The 17,506-nt window shown below is 46.6% G+C and overlaps 1 protein-coding gene across 1 annotated transcript; it reads left to right on the forward strand.

Annotated features, from left to right (window-relative positions):
* The first annotated feature begins 2,195 nt into the window (after window positions 1–2,195).
* On the forward strand, window positions 2,196–6,646 carry DUSP6 (dual specificity phosphatase 6). The gene is made up of 3 exons (XM_030548584.1): window positions 2,196–2,684; window positions 3,306–3,743; window positions 5,268–6,646. Exons 1-3 carry the CDS (start codon window positions 2,282–2,284, stop codon window positions 5,573–5,575), a joined length of 1,149 nt encoding a protein of 382 aa, XP_030404444.1. The 5' UTR covers window positions 2,196–2,281; the 3' UTR covers window positions 5,576–6,646.
* The last annotated feature ends 10,860 nt before the right edge of the window (window positions 6,647–17,506 follow it).

The following is a 17,506-nucleotide window of genomic DNA, read 5'->3' on the forward strand; positions in this document are numbered from 1 at the left end:
CAACAGGCTCAGGGGTCAGATCAGGCTTGTGAATTGTGCCTTTCAATACCCCAAGCAGCTCAGTGTCAAAGCCGCGGCCCTCGCTCGCTCCAGGCAGATAACCCTACATAGGAGTTTTACACCGCATGGGCCTTTCCTCTGTGCTGGACCCACGGAGCAGGGCAGTAATTGGCGGAATCTGCTGAACCGCGAGGAGCGGAATGCCCCGCGCTGCAGGTGGCGCTGTCGGCGCCGGGGGCACCGGCACACTGTCCTTTTCCAGCTCAGCCGAGGAGCGCTCAGGGGCTGCTCTCCTCCAGCAGGGCCCGCGCTCCCTGCTCAGGGCGCTCAGCCCCTGTGCACGCACGAAGGGCTCCTCCCAGTGAGTGGCACGACCGACTCGGAGCCCCGCACAATCCCCTTTGTCTCCAGGCCGAAGCCTCGCTGGCTGCTGCGCTAGGGGAGGTCGCTTGTGCAGCGGCTCCCCGCACAGAGGCGGTGGCGGTGCCCCGTGTGTGTGTGGGGGGGGGGGGGATAGTGGGGGGTGATGAGCAGCAGAGCTGAGTGGGCTCCGCTCAGTCACGATTCCAGCTCCCGAAGCCAATAATTGCATTGGGCTCGCTGCGGCTGCCGATCGGGCTTCCCCTCTTTTTTAAACACACACGCTGGGAGGCCCTTGCTTCTGAAATGCGTTTCCCCTCCTTTATTGTCAATGGAACAGCTACAGCTTGGCACGGGAACTATGTCATGGGCCTGGGAGCCGGGCTACCCCCTCTGGCCAGGCGTCCTCAGGCTCCCGGGGGCTTTGTGCTACAGAAATGATTAACGAGGAAAGGATCCCTCTGCTATACAGGACTCTTTGATGTCAGGCTTTCAGAACAATGGACAATAAACCTACAGGCCGACACCAAGGCAAATGCCACATGACTTTCTAAAACACACATTAACTCTGGCCCACGCCTAGCCCTATTTAAAACTGGCACTTGGACAATTAGCGTTGCTTGCCTGGAGGGGAGAACAAAACCTACATTTTCTTACAGCAGGCCGCTTTCTCTCGGGAGGCTGTTTAAGGTCAGCCGCAGAAACAATGCACAACCGTATGTTTATTCTTAAAGTGATAGCGGCGTATCAGCTCTTATCTCCGATTCTAGCGAGAGCCCGGCTTGCGTGGGGAATCATTAGATTAGAGAGGTACACTTCACCGCTGCAAAGAGCGATCAAGGACAAATACAACATACGCCCCCACTCCCCCGGCCCGGGCTTTCAAAAAAAAATTGTAATTAAAAGCCAGGCTAAAATCAACAGACGAGTTAGGGGAGATACGACGGCCTAACGTGTTCCTATAAAGATCAGGATTTTGAGGAGACAATTCGGAGAGGGAGACGGTGCCTTTTGTGCCTCATACAATTGCACCATTTGTTGTCTAATCGCTCTGCTGCTATGTGTGAACTTTACCAGAAGGAAACATGAGCCTCAGCAGCACGGCCTGGGTTGCTGTGTCTCCCCCCCTCACCTGCCCCCACTCCTCCACTGCCTCTTTCCCCTTCCTCCCGCTGAGCTGCTGTTGCTGCTTGTTTGCACTCAGCTTATCCGGAGCGGAAATTCCTTTCCGTTTTTGTGAATGACAAACTCATTAACAATTCATCAACACAACCTGTTCCAGCCGGTCCGTCTCCAGGGCAACAGCCCCTTCCGCGCGCCCTCATTGGCTGGGCTAGAGAATGTATCCATTGAGACGTTCCGTGTTTGTATCCATTGAGGAGCTGCCTGGCGCTGGGGGTGTGCGGGGCTAATTCAAAGGGACATTGATCACATCAAGGGGACGGAGCGGAGGAGGAGGAGGGTGGGAAATCACGTTGTGAGAAGCAGGGGGGCGGGGGGAGCCGGGGCTGACGAGCAGCACACAAGGGGGCCAGAGGGAGAGGGATCACACAAGAGCAGGGGCCAGTGCAGTATTTTTGTGCACAGCGAAAGGAGGGCAAGTCAATGGCACGTTAATTGGATTTCATTCACTTGGAGAGGAGAAAGAGCCCGAGCGTCTGGACGGGGCGGCGATTAGACAGGTTCATTCAGGGACTCATTGACAAAAAGCTGCAGGCACCCGCCTTCGGGAGTCCGAGCGCTGGTGATATCCGCCCCGAAATCTATTGCTGCCCGTGCAGGGGAGGCGACCCGAGGGCGGGGCTGAGTCGTTTTTCTGGGGTGGCGGGAGTTCAGTTTAGGGGTGCCGAGGGGTTCAGCCTTATGCCTCAGGGAGCGGGCAGTTTCTAAGCCGCACGCCGCTCTCCCCCAGCCTTTCCTCATGCTAGATACGTTCAGGCCCGTGCCCTTCGTGTCGGAGATGGCTGTCAGTAAAACGGTAGCTTGGCTGAACGAGCAGCTGGAGCTGGGCAACGGCCGGCTGCTGCTCATGGACTGTCGCTCGCAGGAGCTGTACGAGTCGTCCCACATCGAGTCGGCCATCAGCGTGGCCCTGCCCGGCATCATGCTGAGGCGGCTGCAGAAGGGCAACCTGCCCCTGCGCGCCCTCTTCTCCACCAGCGACCAGGACCGGGAGAAGTTCGCCCGGCGCTGCGGGACCGACACCGTGGTGCTGTACGACGAGAACAGCAGCGAGTGGAACGAGAACACGGGCGGGGAGTCGGTGCTGGGCTTGCTGCTCAAGCGGCTGAAGGATGAAGGCTGCAAAGCGTTTTATCTGGAAGGTGAGGGGTTAAACGGACCTGCTTGGGACCGGCCCCAAATCCGCGGCGTGGGGGTGGGGGCAGCCCCGCTGGGACCCGGCACTGGGTGGGTTTTGTTCTTTGTCTGGCGCCTGCGGTATTGTAGCGGTAGCTGGACTGTGCACATGCCTCGAGCTTATCTAGGCTTATGACCCTCCATGGCGTTGAATCCAACGCGTGCAGGAGCCATTTGGGGACACGCTGTCTCGCGCCTGCACACCTGGGTGCAAATCCCTGCAAGCTACAAACGGGGGGGGGGGGACTTTCTCGGGTAGCCGAGCCCGGGACAGAGCTGACGGTGGTAACCCGTTAGCTGCCCGGGAGGCAAGGAAGGGTTGTGGCTGAAGGAATGCGCGGCTATCCATTGCTGTAGCGAGCCCCAGCAGGAGGGAAATGCATTGAGCCCCGCTGTGCAATGCATTCCTGGCCGCCGCTTACAGCAATGCGGTTTCCCCAAACCTGGCCGCCGCACGTGGCTTTATCTGTTCCCCTCTCTCTGTGTGTGACTTGGGGGGCGACACAGAGTCTATCTAGGCAGAGAAGAGACGTTAGGAACCCGTCGCCGCATCTCAGGTTGCATTTGTGCTGTGCTTTCCTCCCCAGGTGGCTTCAGCAAGTTCCAGACCGAATTCGCCCTGCACTGCGAAACTAACCTAGACAGTTCATGTAGCAGCAGCTCTCCTTCTCTGCCAGTCCTGGGGTTAGGAGGTCTGCGAATCAGCTCCGATTCCTCTTCCGACATTGAATCTGACACGGACCGAGACCCTAACAGTGCCACTGACTCGGATGGCAGCCCTCTGTCCAACAACCAGCCTTCCTTCCCGGTCGAGATTTTACCCTACCTCTATTTGGGCTGTGCTAAGGACTCCACCAATCTGGACGTTTTAGAAGAGTTTGGCATTAAATACATCTTGAATGTGACCCCCAATCTGCCTAATCTCTTTGAGAACGCCGGAGAGTTTAAATACAAGCAGATCCCCATCTCCGACCACTGGAGTCAAAACTTGTCTCAGTTCTTTCCCGAGGCCATCTCTTTCATAGGTGAGCCCTAATGAATTATGACCGCTAAAGGACCACCAGATGTTTGTCATTTCCAGAGTTTAAACCCTTAATCTTTTGTATTGTTCAGCCGCATGTCTCACATCGCCGCTGCTCAGTGTTCGACTTTCAGAAGTGACTGAAATTAAAAGGGCTGATGGAATTTGTTTTTCTAGATTTAGGCTACCAGCCCTGTTGAATTGGCAACTGTATTCACAGGTTGCAAATATGGTTATTTGTATATCGAGCTGATATGGGATATCACCCATAACAATCTATCCCAATGTGCTAGATTTGGGAAATAAAGAGAATCCGCACTAGTGAATTCAATAGTAGTAGTTCTATTATTTACCTAGTTCATAGTCTTAAAAACGGAGGTAATGTTTTAATTTTTTTTGTATGTTTCCAAGAGAGAATTACAATTAAAAGTAATTTCAGATTTATAGCGGTATAGTTAGATATAGCCTGTAAATAACAGTATCCTTTCCAGAGGTAGTGTTTTTTAAAGGTAACTCTCCAATAAATAATTGTATTCCTTTCAGATGTAGCGTTTTATCTAGATCTCCTTTAAATAATTTTGTCCATCAGTTTCCCAAATGTAAATCAGTGAAGAGTTCTGCCTAAACTCTGGGGTGCAGGATACAGTCACGTCACACATATTACCCTGGGTAGATAATACACACACCTCAAAAGCCTTTCATGTTACTTATTCAGATTGATACTTTCTCGCAGAACCACCATGGGGATTTCTGATCTCCTCTTAGTATTATTAGTTTATTGCTTTTCTTATTTGAAGCGGGGCAGAGGGGGTGATGGATGGGCATATTATGTGTTGGAAAACTGTGTTTTAATCCGGTGGAGAGATACCGGTGCTAGTGAAGTATGTAGGTAATCGGAGCCTAGTAAGGAGAAATGTGGGCTGGAAGCCACGAAGAAACTAATCTCCAGTCATTGTAATGCATTTCCTTTTACAAAGGAACCCATTTTCCAGCAACGTTGACATCCTGTTCCTCCTAATGGGCTGTCCCCTGTGACTTCCCTCTTTCTTTTCAAATGCCTGAATACCTCCATTGTTAGCAGCACAACAGTTGGAGAATAATTTAATAGACCTTTGCAGTCTGCTGGTCTGTGTAAAAAGCATTCAGTGGCATATGGTGTGGTTTCTAGTTTTCACATGCTGGGGGAAATGTACACAGGGAGAATGGTTTCTTTGGGCCAGCATTCAGTACAAGTAGCATCTTTTGAAAATAAAAATAAAACATCTTGGCTGGGTCACAGCATGTTTCCTCTGTGCCACTGTGAAGTTTCATCAGCCTTCTGATTTACATGCTGTTCTGATCTCAGGGTCCGATTCTAATCGCACTTCAGTTTTGCACTAGTATAAACTAGTCTCTGTTGATCTCTCTGGAGTCACCCTTGATTCACACTGGTAATAAGTGAGATCTGAATCAGCCCCCCTGATATTTCTATGTCACAGCTGGATCATGAACATCTCTTTTATCTTGTGTTCCCTCTCTGTATGTACAGATGAAGCTCGGGGGAAGAACTGTGGAGTCCTGGTGCACTGTTTAGCAGGGATCAGCCGCTCGGTCACCGTGACCGTCGCATACCTCATGCAAAAGCTGAACTTGTCCATGAATGACGCCTACGACATTGTCAAGATGAAGAAATCCAACATCTCACCCAACTTCAACTTCATGGGCCAGCTGCTGGACTTCGAGCGGACCCTGGGGCTCAGCAGCCCCTGCGACAATCGCGTGCCCAGCCAGCAGCTGTACTTCACCTCTCCCTCCAATCAGAATGTCTTCCAAGTGGATTCCCGGCAGTCCACGTGAGCAGTCCATGTGAGCGCTCCTCAATGGCCTCCCCGCCAGGTCTGGATCATGTGATCATTCCTCAATGGTTTCCCTCTGGCAGCAGGAAGGAGATGGAGCTTTGCTCTCTCGTAGCCCCTGCCAGTGCACACTGGGAAAGGTACAAGGGAACTTGTCAGGTCTCCCAGAAGAAACATGTGGCACTGCCCCAAGGCAGGCAGCACACTTGCTGGCTGCACAACCAACCACCTGGCCAGGGGCTTGGAACTGAGGACTTCCAACACATAGGGGGACACTGGGCATTCTGAGCACGTGTTCTCTAGCGACTGGGAATTTCCTGCTTCCTTCTTTGCTTTGGGATCTGTAACATAGATTGTTGTCTTCAGTGAAGACTGGTTCTTTTTTAATTTAGAGGAGCCAAAGAAAGAGGTTTCAGCTCAGTGTATTTGGAGTATTTGTTTGCTGCCGGTTCTGTAGTGTGCTATTTGATCAGTGTAAATATTTAATCTTAAATCCATGGGCAATGTTTTTATTTTTTAACTTTTGCCTATAGAAAAGAAATCAACCCAAAGGACTGCTACATTTTTGTGCTCTTCATGAATTATGTTTCTGTTCCCCTGACCCCTTGCACAGAATACATTTGCAGAATGCTTGATTTTATTGTTCAGTTGAGCTGAGGCAAACTTGAGAGACAATGGCTATGGTCAGAAATTTGCTATTCACATTCTGGGAATCAGTGGAGTCTCTTCCTTTGTAATTTTTCTTTTCCTTGTAAGTTTCTCCGCCATCCTCACCCCTCTTGTGCTGCTGTTTCTCCTTTTTTTTTAACCTTTGTAAATAGATCATTTTGGAAGAGATTTGTCTTCAGAAACATTTCAGATACGCTAAACAGTGCTTTATCTCTGTACAAACTCTTCAGGGAGCTTCACCTCAAATGCAATATTTTGTCTTTTTAATTTTTTTTTTTGGTTTAGAACTGGAAGTACATGTGAGCATGTGTACTTGTGCGTACGCAAGGTGAACTTGAACACGATTGCCAGTGAGGGAGAGCCTAATTCTTGGTGTAAAAGGTTTAAGCTGGAATTTATTATAAGAATGTACATTTTTAAATTATTAATAAATAACTATTTTTGGCTATTGAGAAACTGAGTGGTTTATTTCCCTCCTAGTGATGAATTGCATACACATCGGAATATTTTTGAGGAGGGCATGTCTCTTAACAACATGTTTGTACAGCCCTAGCACCATAAAGGCCTGATCCCTGCTTTGGCCCACTGTAATCTAAATTAATAGTTAATGCTCACGTAACACTATCATCTTAGCCTGCTGGGGAGGATGGACTTCTATAGCCTCTGCTTAATCACAGAAAAGACAAACCATATATAGAAAAAACTCAGACTTCCCCCACACTGCAACAGGGCTACTTCTAGGGATGGGGGGAATAGTTGGTTTCTATGCTTATTGAACGAATAATTTTTGCCTTTCTGCTGAGCATGCCAAAAGATCTGAGTTTTCTGTGGTGTCATTACTTATCTGCTAATAATGGGTTTGAAACCACCAACTCATGTCACTGAGACCCATAGGCAGTCCACAGAGAGTAAATGACTGTCAGTCACTGCTGACCTGTGCTGGGACTGTGCAGGTTCTAGATACAGTTAACAATGCTTGAGACATCCAGTTTCTTCTTTAGCTGCACTGAAACAATTCTGTCTGTGCAGAAGGAACAGGTTATATTTTAGCCATGGTAACACTTCAGACTGGAACTTCCTGTTTGTTATAGTTAATTTAACTAGCAAGGATGGTAATATACATTTCACCCTAAATCTGCATGTTGTCAAGTCAGGATTGGCTGATTCTCCAGCACACGCTGCAGACTGGGGTGCTTTAGAACTCCTGGCAACCAAAACATGTTTCCTGTAACTTTAGGAACTGCAAGTGTGTGAAATGAAAAACAAACAAAACACAGCTAAAAAAAAAAAAAGTTGGTGTCTCTTGTAGTAGTGACCTAGATTGAGTGCATAAACTGTGAAAGTAGAAGTGGGTTGCAGTTAAACTTGGCTTTGTGCTAATCCAGTTTTGAACGGTTTCCGCTCCTGGCATTCCCCATACTGTGCTGTTCAAAGTGGAGATTTGCAAGCAGCTCTGGCAATTTCCTGTCCAGCTGCAGCTCAAGTGACTTTTTTTTTTTTAATATGGTCTGTGGATAATTTTAGCCAGTTTCCTCTTTGTGGATTATTAATCTGCTTTCCTTGTAGAAGCAGCATAGCTATGTACCTACTGTTCTGCTGAAGCCAACAGATGGCCTCCCCACCACTTCCTCTCGTTTCACTGTGGGTTTGTTGTCAGGCCACTTCTGAAATTAATAATGTTTTCTGGCTGAGTGCCACAGGCCATTACCACAAAAGGGAAGTAACACATGTGAATAGCAGGAAGCCAGGCAGGGTCACTGTGAACTGAACCTGTTGAGTGCAATTGAGCCTCTCCCATTGAGCAAGTGTATAACTTCCTCTTTTTTGTTAAAGGGAGTCCACTGAACTATCCTGCAACTAAGCAATTCATGCTGTGAAAAGGTTGCTGCTAAATTAGTAGCAAATGCTAATTGTGGTGAGGTACCCAGCAAGTGGAGAGGCAGAAATGTAGCACCAGCTTGGCCCATAAAGATCTAGTTTCCTTTCCAAACTCTGCTTTGAGAACTTAGTATTCACATGGGTTTTCTGCTTCCTTCCTGTTTTGCCAAATGACTAACACTAAACTGGTAGTTCTGCAATTCATCATTTTTTTTCCAGCACTAGCAAATAGTGAAGGTCAGTTCTTCAGCTGTTGGAGATCAGTGTTGCTATGTTGATTTTTTTTTTTTTCAATACACCTGAGGTGCTGGCCCTGGCTGTTTAGTCACACATGATTTTAGAGGTGGAAGGAGATCGACCCCTTTCCAGCAGGAGCCCTCTTTAGCCCCATGTAACTCTGGTTACTGAGAACTGGTAGTTGTCAAACATCCTGAGCCCTGGGTCCTCTTGCTAATTCCTCCTCCTACCCCACCCTACCCCTCCAAGCGTTTGCCTGCCAACTTTTGTCTTCAATGTTAATTAACATCATTCTCTCCCTCCACTCCTGCTTCGGTCTTTGCTGGGGTTAGTGAAAGGTCTCAGGCTTGGGGGGAGAGGGATGGCAAGGGCTGGCAGCTGCTGTAGTGGCTTGGCCAATCATTTGTAAGGGGGGAGAATAAATCCTCTGTGTTTGTGGGGAAACCCAGTGGGGGGATCCTGCCTTAGAAGTTAAAAATATCCTGTCCTGCCCTGCCCTCTGCTGTAATGTGGTACATTCCAAAGGGAGGCAGATATTGAATTTTCAGAGCAGCAGCTGTGTTAGTCTGTATCTGCAAAAAGAACAGGAGTACTTGTGGCACCTTAGAGACTAACAAATATATTTCACCATAAGCTTTTGTGGGCTACAGCCCACTGCTTCGGATGCATGGAATGGAACACACAGACAGAAGATATTTATACATACAGAGAACATTAAAAGATGGAAGTATGTATGTATAAATATCTTCTGTCTGTGTGTTCCATTCCATGCATCCGAAGAAGTGAGCTGTAGCCCACGAAAGCTCATGCTGAAATAAATTTGTTTGTTTCTAAGGTGCCACAAGTACTCCTGTTCTTTTTGCAGATATTGAATTGCTGTTCAGAAGTTTCTAAGATTTTAGCAGAGAAAGTGGTACCTGCCATGCTTGAGTTACACCGGTTCAGGGAAATCACACCCCACTCATGTCTTCAGCACTGAGAGTGAAGTCCTTCCCCCTTAAAGTCAGTTGGAAAACTCCCCTTGACTTCAAGGGGCCTGGCAAGACTGTGCACCCGCATTAGCATTTTGCTTTCAACCTTGTATTTAATAATGTCACATAATTAATGCATGGTCTGTCACTGCTTTTCCTCTCCCTTCTTAACCTTTAACATCTTTTCCAGCCACTTCCCTCATTAAAATGTCTTACCCCTTTTTGTCTGTCATTTTTTCTTTCCTCAAACCTATTGCCTCCTTCCCCATTCTCCTTTCTTTGCACCGTTTTCTCCCTCCTCTCAAGCGGTACTTTTACTCTTTTTCTACATCCCCTTCATTTCTTGCTCTCAAGTATCAGAGGGTAGCCGTGTTAGTCTGGATCTGTAAAAGCAGCAAAGAATCCTGTGGCACCTTATAGACTAACAGACATTTTGGAGCATGAGCTTTCGTGGGTGAATACCCACTTCCTCAGATGCATGTCTTGCATTTCTTGCTCTGTCTCTCTTGTCTGACCCATGAACCTCCTTCCCTCTCTTTTCTTCCCCATTAATCTGTTACTGCTTTCCTTATGCCCCCAAATCTGCTCCCGCCTTCCCTCCCTATCAGTCAGTCATCTCTCCTGCTCTCTCTCTAGATGGTTTTAGTGAAGAAAAAAAAAAAAACCTCCTCCAATTTGGGGGAATTTGCAGGGGGACAGTCTTGATGGACATAGCGGAACAGTGCACATAAGGACAAAAGAGAGAAAAATGCCTACTCTTCCCTGTCCAGAGCCAAGCAAATTCCCTTCCTCTCATTTCCTCCCCCCACTAGGTCAGTTTCACTCTGTGTAATTGCTTGAGGAGTCATGTGGAGGGGGAATCACTGGGAGGCAGAGTGCCATCAAGTCAGGAGCTTGCTAGGGGATGTCCTTGAGATGTGTATGTGCTGATTCAATCTGCCATCAATTTCAGATAGCCAGGTGTGCTGAGTCTCGCAAAACCGGGACAAATCACAAGTATTATTGTAAAACCAAGAGACAGGGCCCCTGAAACAAGACCAATCCAGATACTCAGGGACAGTTCATCACCCTACTCTCTCTCCAAGTCCTCCCCCACAGCTCTGGTTCTTGACCCTCTCTCTCCTTTCTCACATAGCACAGTCAGTGCTCTTTGATTCAGTGCAGGTGAGATGCCTTTGACTATGGATGCCAGCTCCCTGTGCTGTGAGCACAAGCACCCCAGTACCATACTGTCCCTCTTCAGGAAAGAAATGGTGCTAGGAACAGTATAGCCCTCACCCCAGCTTCTCTGCTGTTTCCATGAAGAGCAGTCTACCTCTGCACAGCACAGGCAGCCCCGTTTACATGTTTGCTTTGTCCAGTCTGATCTTAAATAACTTAAGTGAGGAGGTTTCCACCCCAGGGCTGGCTCCAGCTTTTTTGCTGCCCCAAGCGGCAAAGTGGGGGAAAAAAAAAGATAATGCCGCGATTGGCTCTACTGCGTTGCTTCAGTCTTTGGCGGCAATTTGGCGGTGGGGCCTTCGCTCCAAGAGGGACTGAGGGACCCGCCGCTGAATTGCTGCCGAAGACCTATATGTGCCACCTCTTCCCATTGGCTGCCCTAAGCACCTGCTTCCTTTGCTGGTGCCTGGAGCTAGCCCTGTTTCCACCAAATACTTTGAGAGGCAGTTCCGCAGTCTCGCTACGAGGATGTTTTTTTCTTCTTCATCTTTACCCTAGTTTTCTTCTGTTCAGTTTCTTCCCATTCTTGCTAGTGGTACATTATTACCCCCATGCTTTCACTGTCTGAATAACTCACTGCTCAGTAACATTTTCTACACTCTCTACCTGATCGTGAGATCCATTTCTGGGAGTTTAAGTAAAATCCGTTCAGCTTCTTTTGAGCTCTGGTGAACTGATGAAAGAATTTTCCCAGTCAAAAGTTCTAATCACGCTTGTTTAGTCAGGGCTATAGTAAAAATAGCTGAAATCTGAAACTTTACATTTGGCTTGATCTTAATTCCATTTTGCTGTCTTTACTTCCACTGACGTTAGTGGGAGTTTTATGTGAGTAAGGATTGACATACTGACCTCACAGACCTCAGAGTATCGCCTGGTCTACACTATGTGTTTAAACTGAATTTAGCAGCATTAAACCGATTTAACCCTGCACCTGTCTATACAATGAAGCCCTTTATATCGATATAAAGGGCTCTAGAAACCGATTTCTGTATTCCTCCCCGAGGAGAGGAGTAGCGCTGAAATCGCCGTGTCGGATTAGGGTTAGTGTGGCCGCAATTCGACAGTATTGGCCTCTGGGCGGTATCCCACAGTGCACCATTGTGACGGCTCTGGAAAGCAACCTGAACACGGATGCACTGGCCAGGTAGACAGGAAAAGCCCTGCGAACTTTTAAATTTCATTTCCTGTTTGCCCAGCATGGAGCTCTGATCAGCACAGGTGGCTATGCAGTCCCAAATCCAAAAAGAGCTCCAGCATGGACCATATGGGAGATACTGGATCGCTGTATGGGGAGACAAATCTGTTCTATCTGAGCTCTGTTACAGAAGACGAAATGACAAAGCATTTGAAAAAATCTCCAGGCTATGATAGACAGAAGCCACAGCAGGGACTCAGCACAGTGCTGCGTGACAAGCGTAACGGAAAGCCAAAGAATCAAATGGACACTCATGGAGGGAGGGAGGGGATACTGAGGACTCCAGCTATCCCACAGTCCCTGCAGTCTCTGACAAGCATTTGCATTCTTGGTTGAGCTCCCAATGCCTGATGGGTCAAATACATTTTCCCGAGTGTTTCAGGGTGTATGTCATCAATTCACACCCTTCCACACCCCCTATTTGAAAGAAAAGGGAAAAAAATAATTTCTCACCTTTTTTCAATGTCACCCTATGTCTACTGCATGCTGCTGGTAGATGGGGTGCTGCAGTGCTGAACACCAGCATCCCCTTCTCGGTGGCAGATGGTGCAATATGACTGATATCCGTCTTCATCATCAGCCCGTGAGTGCTCCTGGCTGGCCTCGGTGAGGTCGGCTGGGGGTGCCTGGGTAAAAATGGGAATGACTCCCGGTCATTCCCAGCAGATGGTATGAAATGGCTGGTAACTGTCCTCATCATAGCAACTGGAGGTTGAGCTCCATCAGCCCTCCCCTTTCATATCTAACGAAAAGATTCTGTACTGCCTGGACTATCATAGCAGCTGGAGGCTGCCTTCCCCTCATTTTATCTCACTAAAAACTCAGTGTTTCTTATTCCTGCATTCTTTATTACTTCATCACACAACTGGGGGGACATTGCCATGGTAGCCCAGGAGGGTTGAGGGAGCAGGGAAGCAACAAGTGGGGTTCTTGCAGGGGCACCCCCTAGAATGGCATGCAGCTCATCATTTCTGCGTGATCTCTGGGGCTCTGACCCGGAGCAGCTGTGCTCTCTGGTTCTCTAGTACACTTGCCCCATATTCTAGGCAGGACTGACTCTATTTTTAGACAAAACATAAAGAAGTGAATGACCTGGGGAGTCATTCCCATTTTTGTCCATGCGCCCCCAGCCAACCTCAGTGAGGCCAGCCAGGAGCACCCATGACAGCAGCAGACAGTACAAAAAGGATTGATAACCGTCATTGCCAATTTCTAAATGCAAGCGGTGCAAAATGATTGAAAACCATCATCTCATCGCCAATTTACAATAGCAGACGGTGCAATAGGGATGGTAAATGTCTCTGCTACCTTGCAAAGGCAAATGGATGCTGCTCTGTAGCGCTGCAGTACCGCCTCGTAAGCAGCATCCAGTACACATAAGGTGACAGTGATAAAAGGCAAAACAGGCTCCATGATTGCCATGCTATGGCATCTGCCAGGGCAATCCAGGGAAAAAGGGCGCAAAATGATTGTCTGCCATTGCTTTCACAGAGGAAGGATTAAGTGAGGACATTTACTCAGAATCACCCACGACACTGTTTTTTGCCCCATCGTGCATTGGGATCTCAACCCAGAATTCCAATGGGAGGGGGAGACTGCAGGAACTATGGGATAGCTACCCACAGTGCAACGCTCTGGAAATCGACGCTAGCCTCAGTACATGGATGCATACCGTCGAATTAATGTGCTTAGTGTGGCTGCATGCACTCGACTTTATACAATCTGTTTTAAAAAAACGGTTTCTGTAAAATTGGAATAATCCCATAGTGTAGACATGCCCTATGTCTTCACTGCACAGTTAACCCAGGATGTTACCCGAATTTTAGACCAAATCCATCATTCATGCAGAAAAAATCTCTGACTACGTGTGCAGGTGCTTTAAACACAGGCTACCTTACCTGGCTGTGGTATAAATTCACTCAACTCTGATGGTCTGGTGCCTCCCCACAATTCTCCCACCCCCTGAAGGACAGACAAGTTCTTCCACAGTTGACAGGGCAAGAATCCTAGACCTAGAGCATCTCAGCACAAAGAACTGTGGGATATGCTTCCAGACACAATAGGTGAGTGCAGAAACAGTGAGGACACAGTAGTGTAAGTAGGGCTTTGCTGTGGGAACACTCAGACCTGGGTTAGGTTAACTTGAGTGCTTAGACATGGAAGACAATCACCTGGGTTAACTGTGCATTGAAGACATACCCTCCATTCATTCAAGCTTCAGGCATGTACAGAAGCTAGCGGTGCAAGTGTTGGGGGCGTTACAGCACCATGCTAATATTGCAAAAACAAACACAAGGCCAAATTCTGCCCTGGGATGTGCACAATCACTCCTTCTGACTTCAGTGCAAAATGTGCTCATGTTCCAGAGGGCTGAATTTGGCCCACAGACTTGATGCCAGGAGCCCTCATAGCTTGAGGGCAATACAAAGGACTCTTACATCATGGTAAGTGGTGACACAAAGGAATCCATGGTCCCCCAAGACGTTGGCAGGTATGGATGCTGCATCATCTTTCCTTTATATCGAATTTTGGCAATAAGCATGTGCTGTTACTGACTGGACTGGCCAGGCAGAGAGCTAGAGTGGGTGTTTCTCTCTTTTGAGGAAAGTGATTGTCTTTATAAGGCAAGGGAAGAACTGGAGGCAGAGGGTTTCTGTTGTTTGTTAACTGAGGAGTCTGCACATACCAAGTGGATTCTGGAGTGTTTGGTGAAGGATATTGACATACAAGAAATATAGAGAGATTAATATAAAATGTAAAGTGGGAGTATAGAGTCAGTTTAGAAAATATTTCCTGATGACAAACTGAAATGCAGGATTGTATGTGTGTGAAGCAGGGGTGATGCATAGTGATCTATTTCACAACTGTCTTCCACAAGGCTCAGGAAAAGCTCTGAATGCTGGCACCATCCCACCATTAAATCACTCCAGCACCGCAGATACTGGAGACATAAAATGATACTATGTGGGAGGTCTGTTTGCTTTAGCATGGAGACCAGGGTGAAGCACTTTGCTCCCAGTGCCAGATGCATAAGTGCTTTTTGGAAATTCCTGCTGTAGAGGTTTCTTCCACACATCTGCTTTTCCAAATGGGTAACATTCACACAGAACCACAGGGTCTTTGGGTTTTTTAAATGAATTTTTCCATCTTTTTTGTTCAAGATGCAGTTTGGGGGCATTGCTGAATTCTCCTGTTTCTTTTTTCTTTTCTTTGGCTGATTTTATCTGTGTGAGAAAGGAATCCCCATCTGAATTTGTAGGGATCTGAAAAACAGACCGCAGACTTCTTACTTGGTTTGCTCAGGGCAGAAGTCGTGTTTGTTTTCTATTCACAAAGCTGAGTATATGTGCTAGTCCTAGAAACATCACCCTTAAAAAAATAGGACAGAACGTCTTCTGCTTGCTTAGTATTTGGGAAAACAAATCTACAGTTCAGTCAAGGGACTTGATCTTCAGGGGGTGTAAATCTGCATAGCTACAGTGATTTACACCATCTGAGGCTCTGGCCCAAAGGCTTGACCTTGCTCTTATTGATCTTAATAAGCTATTGACCTCAATGGGAAAGGGCTTCAGTTTGTATACAGAATTGATTAGCAACTGCAATAAATTGCATTCCATTGCAAAATAATGATTTTTTTTTTAGATTATAAATAGGAAAAAAGGTACAAAAGAAGGAAAGTAAAAATGTCCTCTTCATACTACCAGAAAGCTTTTCATGGTATTTCCATGAGTGATATTTTTAACTACAAGGACATGCACTGGCAGTAGAATGTCTGGGCCTAATCGGGTAAAGAATGTGAGTGAAGCCAAACAGCAAGAATTAAGATGTTTGTACACCAATGTGAGGAGCCTAGGTAACAAAATGGAGGAACTAGAGCTATTGGTGCAGGAAGTTAAACCAGATATTATAGGGATAACAGAAACATGGTGGAATAGTAGTCATGACTGGAGTACAGGTATTGAAGGTTATGAGCTGTTTAGGAAAGACAGAAATAAAGGCAAAGGTGGTGGAGTAGCATTGTATATCAATGATGAGGTAGACTGTAAAGAAATAAGATGTGGTGGAATGGATAAGACAGAGTCTGTCTGGGCAAAAATCACACTGGGGAAGAAACCTACTAGAGCCTGTCCTGGGATAGCGCTTGAGGTGTGCTATAGACCACTGGGTTCTGATTTGGATATGGATAGAGATGTTTTTAATCAAGGAAAAACTAATGGGAATTGTGTGATCATGGAAGACTTTAACTTTCCAGTTAAAGACTGGAGGACAAGTGCTAGTAATAATAATAGGGCTCAGATTTTCCTGGATGTGATAGCTGATGGATTCCTTCACCAAGTAGTTGCTGAACCAACAAGAGGGGATGCCATTTTAGATTTGGTTTTGGTGAGTAGTGAGGACCTCATGGAAGAAATGGTTGTAGGGGACAACCTTGGTTAGAGTGATCATGAGCTAATTCAGTTCAAACTAGATGGAAGGCTTCATAAAAATAGATCTGTGACTAGGGTTTTTGATTTAAAAAGGTCTGACTTAAAAAAATTAAGGAAATTAGTTAGGGAAGTGGATTGAAATGCAGAACTTGTGGATCTAAAGGCAGAGGAGGCCTGGAATTACTTCAAGTCATGATTGCAGAAACCATCAGAAGCCTGCATCCCAAGAAAGGGGGAAAAATTTATAGGCAGGAGTTGTAGACCAAGCTGGATGAGCAAGCATCTCAGAAAGGTAATTAAAAAAAAGCGGAAAGCCTACAAGGAGTGGAAGATGGAAGGGATCAGCCAGGAAAGCTACTATATTGAGGTCAGAACATATAGGGATAAATGAGAAAGGCCAAAAGGCATATAGAGTTGGACCTTCCAAAGGGAATTAAAACCAATAGTAAAAGGTTCTATAGCCATATAAATAAGAACAAAACAAAGAAAGAAGTGGGACCGCTAAACACTGAGGATGGAGGTTAAGGATAATCTAGGCATGGCCCAATATCTAAACAAATACTTTGCCTCAGCTTTAATGATGCTAATGAGGAGTTTAGGGATAATGGTAGGATGACAAATGGGAATGAGGATATGGAGGTAGATATTACCACATCCGAGGTAGAAGCCAAACTCGAACAGCTTAATGGGACTAAGTTGGAGGGCTCAGATAATTTTCATCCAAGAATATTAAAGGAACTGGCACATGAAATTGAAAGCCCATTAGCAAGAATTTGTAATGAATCAGTAAACTCAGCAGTTGTAACGTATGACTGGAAAATTGCTAACATAAATCCTATTTTTAAGAAAGGGGGAAAAAAAGTGATCCAGGTAACTATAGGCCTGTTAGTTTGACATCTGTAGTATGCCAGGTCTTGGAAAACATTTTGAAGGAGAAAGTAGTTAAGGACATTGAGGTCAATGGTAATTGGGACAAAATACAACATGGTTTTACAAAAGGTAGATCAAGCCAAACCAGCCTGATTTCCTTCTTTGAGAAAGTAACAGATTTTTTAGACAAAGGAAACACAGTGGATCTAATTTACCTTGATTTCAGTAAGGCATTTGATATGGTTCCACATGGGGAATTATTAGTTACGTTGGAAAAGATGGGGGTCAATATGAAAATTGAAAGGTGGATAAGGAACTGGTTAAAGGGGAGACTACAATGGGTTGTACTGAAAGGTGAACTGTCAGGCTGGAGGGAGGTTACTAGTGGAGTTCCTCAGAGATCAGTTTTGGGACCAATCTTATTTAATCTTTTTATTACTGACTGTAGTGGGGCGGACTGCCCC

This window comes from Gopherus evgoodei, chromosome 1 (genome assembly GCF_007399415.2).
Source record: "Gopherus evgoodei ecotype Sinaloan lineage chromosome 1, rGopEvg1_v1.p, whole genome shotgun sequence".
In the NCBI taxonomy this organism is placed as follows: domain Eukaryota; kingdom Metazoa; phylum Chordata; order Testudines; family Testudinidae; genus Gopherus; species Gopherus evgoodei.